Source organism: Medicago sativa, chromosome 3 (genome assembly GCF_051527215.1).
Source record: "Medicago sativa cultivar Bolivia chromosome 3, Bolivia_mono, whole genome shotgun sequence".
In the NCBI taxonomy this organism is placed as follows: Eukaryota; Viridiplantae; Streptophyta; class Magnoliopsida; order Fabales; family Fabaceae; genus Medicago; species Medicago sativa.
In genome coordinates, this window is record NC_140751.1 from 5752055 (window position 1) to 5761231 (window position 9177).

The 9177-nt window shown below is 29.4% G+C and overlaps 1 protein-coding gene across 2 annotated transcripts; it reads right to left on the reverse strand.

The window, feature by feature from the left end:
* Positions 1 to 777: 777 nt before the first annotated feature.
* On the reverse strand, positions 778 to 8900 carry QWRF7 (QWRF motif protein (DUF566)). Of its 2 annotated transcripts, none has more exons than XM_085750342.1 (5): positions 7969 to 8900; positions 3494 to 3730; positions 3303 to 3392; positions 2912 to 3022; positions 778 to 1288 (listed from the first exon to the last, which is right to left on the reverse strand). In XM_085750342.1, exons 1-5 carry the CDS (start codon positions 8575 to 8577, stop codon positions 1193 to 1195), a joined length of 1143 nt encoding a protein of 380 aa, XP_085606468.1. In that variant the 5' UTR covers positions 8578 to 8900; the 3' UTR covers positions 778 to 1192. The 2 variants fall into 2 exon arrangements, with proteins under 2 accessions (XP_085606468.1, XP_085606469.1); XM_085750343.1 differs by having other exon boundaries at positions 2912 to 3019; positions 7969 to 8897.
* Positions 8901 to 9177: the final 277 nt, after the last annotated feature.

Genomic DNA, 9177 nt, shown 5'->3' on the forward strand with positions numbered 1-9177 from the left:
CCAGCAGCACAACGCCAACTTTGAACCAATCTATATCAAGAGGTAGATCTCCGACATATCGTGTTCTACGTATGTATTTGTTATTTGCACCGGTTTTCTCTAATTTCACAAAGTTGGGTTCTCTATTGCCAAATGTTAATTACATCATCTCTAATGATAAGATAAATTATGGTAGAGAGGGTAGTATTCCAATAAGACTTAAAATGTTGAAAGGATCATAGATCTTTTGAAGTTATTAACTAGTCGCTTCACTTGTGTTACAAGTTTTTTTCTCAATATCTTAGCTCTAAAAATCTCTTTTGATGATTTAGCAGACTCTTCCTCCATTTTTTGTTCCACTTTTCTTTCCATACTAGTTCGTGAAAGAAGGCAAAAGACCGGATTGATTTATATTTCCTAATCATCTTATGACCCATGTATGTTGAAATCCAATTTTTTTTTCTCTTAGCATCAATTTGCGTCTAAATGGATTAGTTGCTTATGGTAGAGAACAAATGTCATAAGAAAAAAGGATTATAAGGCATTCACATTTACCCTTGGTGCATGGTTCATACCGGTGTGAGGTTCCAATATCTTATGATTTGACACTTAATTTTATGGTTTAATTGCAATCTTGATCCTTCTATTTTTATAAATTTTGTGGATTTGACCCTTCTATTTTAAATCATACGGTTTTGGTACCTCCATCATTTTTTTGAACTAAAAATCAATGATATGATATATTTTAAATGACATGGTATATGATTTGATGAAGGGAAAATTTCAAAATCGATAAAATTGTAAATAAATATAAACTATTATAAACCTCATATATTGTGGAACAAATATTTGATTAAGAGATCAAATTTTTCATATATTAAGATAGGAAGTTAAATCTACAAAATAGTGAAAATAGCGGGACCAAAATTGAAGTTAAGTTTAATTGTGAATATCATCAAGCTGTTAAAAAAAAGAATTCGAAGTATGCAGTAAGTAGATTTTTATGTGAAACATTAGCCATTCCCTATTAGTTTCCTTGTTTATCATGGGAATGCTTCAGAAGTAATGTCGTTAAATTCCACAAATTCATGTAACTATTGTGGGGTGCGCTCACAACGTACATTTTGATTAGTCACAAAATTATAGCAGTAGAAGTACTACCTAACACATTAGAAAAATATTGGTCCTTAAACACATGAAATGAGATCTCATTTCAGATACATGATTGAGCAATGCTACATGGGTAGTTGCCAGTATTAGACCCCATGTTTGTTTGAATAAGATGCACTCGAATGCCATTTTCCTTTTCCTGCAGTTAAGTACATGGAAAATTCCCGTAAAAAAAAGTATACGCGAAATTATTATTTATCTATTAGCAAAAAAAACCACATTAGTATATTAGAAAAGAAAACTTAAAAACAACTAAGTGAATTGATGAATAGATTATTCAATGTGTAATTGTACTTTAACAAAAAAACAAAAAACAAAAAGAGGTAGCCTTCCCAATACGCCTGCCTATGGTAGCTTTGCTGTACATAGCCGGTCTCAAGTCCAAATAAAAAGAGAGAGAGAGTTGTGTTAGGTTTTGACAGCTAACCTAAAACTTTGTCGAATATCTATGACATATGCAAAATATAGAATAGTGGGAATGCTAGGTCATTGCCCGGAAACAACACGCTGTAAAACTCGAGTACAATGACAAACGAGCAAGCGCCGCTGCATTGCCGTCTGGATACGGTGAACATTAAGCAAGGGTTTCCACATCTTCGTGAACATATATGAGGGTAAAGAAGTTAGTTCATAAGATTAAGATTCGTTTTGAAACATGAAAAATATACACTCTTACATGAAAGTCTATGGAAGTAATGGACAATATGACTAGGATGAGGACTAGTTTTATATGCCTGCAAGAAACCAAATGGGTGGGTAAAAAAGCAAAAGAATCAGATAGCTCAGGATTTAATCTTTGGTACACTCGTAAAGTTAGATTGAGAAATGAAGCAGACATTATTGTGGATAATAAACTGAATAATGATAATGTTGTTTTTAAAAGGATGGGAGATTAGATTATATCCCTAAAAAATTGTAGGGGAACTAGACACTTTTAATGTTATTAGCGCACTTATGCACCTCGGGTAGGATTTGAAGAACACCTTAAAATAAAGTTTTGTAAGGAGTTAGAAGGCTTAATTCAGGATATAATGTTAGGATAAACGATTTTTTTCTTGGAGGGGATTTACACAGGCATGTAGGGAGTGTTTCGAGAGGTTTTGAGGGCTTCCACGGGGGGATATGGTTTCGGGGAGATAAATGTAGAGGGTGAGATCATCCTAGATTTTTTTGTTGCCTTTTGATCTTACTATAGCTAATTCGTGCTTAGTGGGGTTACATATTTTCAGATATATTCTTTCTTATTAGGAAATCAGGCAGAAACATTTGTTTGAATGTAAAGTTATACCTGAAGAGAGCTTAACAACCAAGAGAGAGCTATTGGTTATGGATGTAAGAGTTAAAAGTAGAGTGAAGAATAAGCCACGAGATTTAAAGGGTAAAAAATAAAGAATTCTTCAACAAATGATCTTAGAAGGAGGTTTCAGGCAACTACAAAAAAGCACAAACGATATAATGGACAAGAAGATATATGAGATTCAAAAAGTAGCAAAAAGATATGTTGGGAGAATAAGAGTTTTGGGTCTAAGGTTAAAAAAAATTGATGGTGGAATAACAATGTTTAGAGTAAAGTTCAAATTAAATAAAATGTTTTAAAAAATGATTTAGGTGTAAAAATGCTAAAACTTGAGAAAAATATAAGATAGCTAAGGAAGATACCAAGAATATAATATTTTGACTATACGGTTAAGAATTTTTTTTTAGTATATAACATTTTGAGAATAATATTGCATGAAAAAGCAGTGGAAATAAGAAGACTTACTAGCAAAGAAGCAATAATAGGAACAATGCCCACAAGTTCATGTAAGCACTCTTCTTCTTGTCTTGATGTGGTAGTTAGTTCTGTAACTTGATAAAGAATTCTCTCAACCTGCTAAAATAGCATCAATCATTACTTGTCTTCAAAATTGCAATTCTTGTTTTTTTTTTAATTCAAGAATTGCAATATTAATATTAAATTTACATTTACATTCATTTGGTATGATACAACTTCTTTACTATGATTTACAGTTTTATTTTATTTTGGCTATGACAAGGCACCATTTTTTCCCACATTCTTTTTTATGAATTTAGGTTTTTGGAAACTAAGCATTATATAGGTTTTTGGTGGTACAAAGCATAAGATAAAATTATTGCAAGGAGAGAAAAAGAACCTGTGGCTGATATTTCATGATAAATGGCTCAAAATTCTCCATGACTTTAGTGGCTGTGTTCAAGGCTTCAGAGATGGCATCTATGTCTACCTGTAAAGAGAATTAGAAGAAAGTATCCAATTTTTATTTTTTTTGAGTTATGTACAAAAAAAAAACACAAATATAGCCATTGTCCATTGATTCTTGATTACCTTGAGACCATGAGTTAAGGGCACGATGGTGGATAATGCTAACAACTTCTTTGTTAATTTGTCTATTGATTCTTGATTCTTTCTTTCCAATTTTTTCCATTCAATTAGAAGGGAGAGTTGACCAATCAGAATATGTTGAAGCTTGATCGTATGTTTGACCTTTTGTACTTCTATTCTCTTTTGTATTATGATCTTTCTTAGCATTAGGATTCCGAGCCATACAGAAAACAAATTTATCTGATATTTGAAGAAAAAGGAACAATATAGAAAATTAAACTCAAATTAGAAAGATTAAAAGTGCCAAAAAAAAGGATATATATAACACATGTTATTTTATTATCATGAGTTTTTTAAATATTTAATTTATACTCTTAAAAGTCTTAATTTAGCAATAGTAAACTCATTCACTATCTATTATTGTTGGCACATGTGGGGGAGTCTCACTGCGTTGAATCATCGTATTGAGCTAAATGTAGCCATCAAATGAATTGGACACCACATCTACACAAAAATCTTATTACATTGGGTTTATAGGTCCTCTCAGTTATATGTTGATCAACTTCAACTCTTGTGTTCAGTGTGAGACTGTAAATCATACCTGACACATCATAACATCTCTCCCTCAAGTGTGAGACTCTCCCCGTTCTTGATCCAGCACCACAAACCTCTTCCGCTCCCTCATCAAGTCAAAGCAAGGTTCTGATGCAACTGTTGGGCAACGAGGGAGAATCTCACTGGATTGGATCACAATGGACTAAAAACAACAAAACAAGTGAGATTGAACACAACTTCTTCACCCAAAATCTTAAGACATTGAATTTATGGATAATAATATACAAATTTCCCAATTCTAAATAAGTGTACAATTTTAAGTTGGATTCTACGATTTGCGTAGCTTTTAATAACAAGAGATGTCTTCCATCTCCTTGTTCAGTTTATATTGTCTCTCTTATTAATCGCTTTAAAATGAGAGAGTCGTAGATATCTACTCCATTTCATAATATTTGTCGCTTTTTGAGAATAAATTTGTTTTATTTTACTTGTCACTTTCAAGTTTCAATACAACATGAATTATTGGTTTGTCAATAATGTCCTTACTTATTTACTGTAGAGAGAGAAATAATATAATGAAATACTAAATGGTTAAGGGTATTATAGAAAAACACAAAATTTCATCAAAAAATAACAAAATTTATTTGATTTCTTAGTATGTATAAATTCCTCAAAAGCGACAAGTACCGTGAAACATAAGGAGTATCAATCACAAGGTTGTCCTTAGTATGTATAAATTCCTCAAAAGCGACAAGTATAGTGAAACAGAGGGAGTATCAATCACAAGGTTGTCGACTATCGTGCGTGTTATGCTTTTTTTTTATAGGCCAAGAGAAAGGTTAGGTATCAGGGAGAGTCTGAAGCATCCCAACTAAGTTGACACCCAACATAAACCTCATTCCTCTACTGTCTTTCCAATACACGTTATTATTAAAAAAAGGGAAAAAAAAAGTATGCTTTTTCTTTACCTACAGATATCCTTTACGTTAATCATCTTTTGTCGGATTGTGTTAACTGTTCTGTTAGTATTTTCTTTAATCGTCATGTACAAAAAAAAAATGTACATTTTTAATTTATCTAAATATTATTTATCAAATTTAATAAGTGGCAACAAAAATTGTTAATTACTACTGTTATGAGTATTTTATTTTATTTTTCTTCAAAAAAATAAGGTACATGTCATAAAACTGATAGTAAAAATATACTCTTTTATATTATATATAAAGAAAACTACCTCTTTCATCACTTTTGGACTAGATTTTTCTTTTCAAAAATACCTTCAATTTTCAATACAAATAACACATGTAACAAATAGATAAGAATAAATTTAATATTAAAACAAATGTAACAAACACGATATGAATATATTTTTTTGTTTTTTTCTTTATTATTTAAAAAGTGTAACAAACTATATGAGTATATTTATACTTACTTTATCATCATTTCAATTATACTCTTAAACAACTTTTTCTATAATAAAATTGTTGTTGGTGTCATTAAAAAAAATTTGATTATATTTTTTTTGGTATATTGTATTATTGTCGGTGTCGTTGAAATACATAATCATGGTTAGTTTGATTTTTTATAACGTGAAAGCAACAAACATTTATATATTTTTTTAGTTTTAATCAAAATCAAAATTTCATAAAAAAAACACCGTTCATAATTTTCAAACGTTATCGCAATAAAAAAGCGGAAAGACGGGCACGTGAGTGCCCGTCTTTTCGCTAGTATAAATAATAAATACTAGGAAATAATATTTATATTATAAAAATAGTATATCATAAAAATATGATTAAACTTTAATTACATTTTATTACCTTTTACTATTTTATAATATTATTCAAAAAGCTTGACCCGAAAAAAATTCTAAAAATATTAAAATCACATTCAATATAGTCAAATACTTTTGTTGACTAAAGTCAATTTTTTTTTTTTTGAAAGAGACTAAAGTCAAATACTTATTATCTACATTATATGTTTCAATATGTAATTAAAATATTACTATGTATTAAAACTAATTAAAGAATCCTTCAAAAAAAACTAATTAAAGAAATTACCTATTGTTTATTTTTTGTCAAGAAAGTATCTTTTTTTGAAAGGTAAAGAAAATACCTATATATACCCATTCATGCATCTGTACAATTTTTTTTGAGGAATTGCATTAAACTAGTCAAAGATGAATATATAGTCAAAATTAAATTAACTTTGAATTGAAAGTTTTTGTAAAATCATACTCCCTCCGTTTCAAAATACATGTCCAATTTTTGCAATGTGCACTATTCACTTGACTTACTTTGACCATACTTTTTAACTAATGTATAAATACAAATATTAGCATGTAAGATGTTGTTTGATTTGTCTCAACAAATATTTTTAAAATATTAAATTTTTATAATTTTTTACTTTAGATAATTAAAGATATTAACGGTCAAAATTGTGCATTGGCATGTGTGAAGTGGTTGACTTGGACATGTATTTTGAAACGGAGGGAGTATTTTTTTATTCATTCATGCACCTGTACATAAGTTTATCGGTATTTCCTTTACAATTTAAAGATTTTTTCCTGATATAAAAACATATTTAAGAAAGAAAATTTTAAAAATAAAATAAAATTAAAGAGCTTATCATATAATATAAATAAGAGCTATTAGAACAAATAAATGTTTAATAAAAATTAAATACGGTATAATAATATGATAAATAAGTTTAAGAAAATTTTATTTCCTTTTAATAATTTTAAGAGACTTCTTAAAAAACATAAATGAATACTGAAAATAAATAAAGAAAACCTAAAAAAATTATTTTTTTTAAAACTTTTTAGTAAAGTCTAATATATAAGCAAACAATAAAAGAATAAAAAAGGAAAAGAAAATTAGAAATATTTTATTCTTGCATCTTCAAAAAAATAATATTTTATTCTATTATTTGAATATTTTCCTCAAGCTCAGATGTTTCTAAAAAATAATAAATTTTATTTTTGAGCATGGGAAAAAAAATAGATAAACAATACAAATTGTATTGTATAAAATAGAAATATTTAATGAAACCACCCTTGATTATTTTATAATTTTTGTGTCAACAAATATTTCTCAACATATTTTCTATTTTTAAACCGTAAAAGTTTTTATATATTTTTTCAAACATTTGTCTTTTTTTTTTCAAAAAAAAGTCTTTTTTTTAGAGGTCCAAATAATTAGTCTGTACAAGTACTATAATTCTAAAGTATATAAATTTTTTGAGTAACACGAGTAGAAATCCTTTCCTTTTATTAAGAAATGGAGGTAAATTACTAAAAAGTTTTAGAGTATAAATGTTTGATATATATATATATATATATATATATATATATATATATATATATATCATTATTTATGCATGTCATTTGTAAATATCATTTATATACTAAAATTTTTTAATAATGGAAATTTTCATTTTTAAAAAAATAAAGGAAGATTGTCTCTACTCATTTAACACTCAAATACCATACTAGTTTTTGTTTTGTTAACGATATCCATTTTTCTTTGTTGCCCATGTGGTTTTGGCTCTTGACAAGTTTGACTTTGTAATATAAGTTGTTGGAATTCAAATTTCATATATAACTGATAATATAATATAGAGTCTACCATAACTGATAATATAATATAGAGACTACCATACATTTATTAAACAAAATTTGTATCTTGATATTTTAATTTGTATATGATTTTTATAAGAAATATGTTTGTATGGTTGGCCTCTATAATGTGAAAAACATAGACATGTATTATTACCAATTTCCTTGGTTGAGAAAATAGTAATGAAGTGATTTGGTGGTTTAAAAAGAGAAATATAAGGGTTGAAGAAATAATGGATTATACTACAATTTTCCTAGTAACTTTTCTAACAATTAATTGCTAATATTTGCCATTAGAAAAAAATACCTGAGCTGCATTTTTTACCCTAGCCATGGAAGTATCAGCTCTAGCATTAATAAATCTCCATTGCAAAAGTCTGTTATGCAAAATCTTGAACTTATGATACACTTCTTCTTGCATGGATGACACTTTCCTTTGTTTGAAGTAATTCAACACTTTATTGACACTATTACCAACTCTACCGCCACCATTGCCACCATTGCTTCCGACTGCTTTAGGCGGCGACTCTGACCAAATAGGAGAGCCGAGAGATTGCCTTCCCGGTGAAAGCGCCCACGCCGAAGGCAATGTGGTCCTCTTTGAAGATCCATTACGATCAGGGCTAACCCCGTATTGTAATAACTTGCTACTTTTCTTATTATCAAGAAACTTTGCATTCCCTTCGTTGTTTTCAGTTCTTATTTTCGATGTTGACTTTGAACGGTGACTATTGGTTAATTTTTCACCAGAGCTGAACCTCCGTGAGGTTCTTTCTGGGGTGGTTATACTTGCAAGGCTCCCGCTGCTTTGAGTACGGACAAGCCGTGGTGATGGCAGCACCACCCTGAGTTGGCTGCGGCCGGAAAGAGCGCGAGCATTTTTCTCGCTGGAGAGAGTGCGAGCATTTTTCTCCATGAAATGATAAGTGTGTATGGTTTAGATAGGATATGGTATACATATACATGAAGAGAGGAGGTAGGGTTAGTTTTTTTTTTTTTTTTCCTTTCTAATTTTGACAATAAGAGGTAGGGGTTTAGAAGTTGAAAGCACGTAGCATATACTAAGGAAATGGAATAATTGACCCCACGCCATATATACATGCAAGAAGTGTAAGCACGTATTTGTTGAAAGTTCAACGGGACATGTCTTTTCTTATTTGCTGAAAATATTTATATGTATGTGGCCTGTTGTCATGACAATTAACGGTTGACCAATTTCTAACTAACTCCCTCTACCTATTAAAGTCAAGTTTGAATACATACAATATTAACAACTTTAGTCATAACTAGACTCTAACCCGTGCGATGCACGGGTTTTGTAGAATTTCGTATATAAATATCATATTGATTATACATTCAATACTATGTTATGAAACGACTGCAAAAAGCAACAAAAAATTGCAAAAATTACATCAATTTAAACTATTAATAGGAGAAACAAAGAGACCGACAAAATTACAGAAAAAAGTGAAGTTTCTAATTATAAAATTATCATCTAGATCAGTCAAATTATCTA

Excerpts from the sequence above, each read along its gene's own strand:
- QWRF7 (XM_085750342.1), bottom strand. The coding sequence starts at position 8,577 with ATGGAGAAAAATGCTCGCACTCTCTCCAGCGAGAAAAATGCTCGCGCT. Across the intron at positions 3,023-3,302 it reads TCATGAAATATCAGCCACAG|CAGGTTGAGAGAATTCTTTA; the intron begins GTTCTTTTTCTC and ends ATGCTATTTTAG. Across the intron at positions 1,289-2,911 it reads CTATTATTGCTTCTTTGCTA|GAAAAGGAAAATGGCATTCG; the intron begins GTAAGTCTTCTT and ends ACTTAACTGCAG.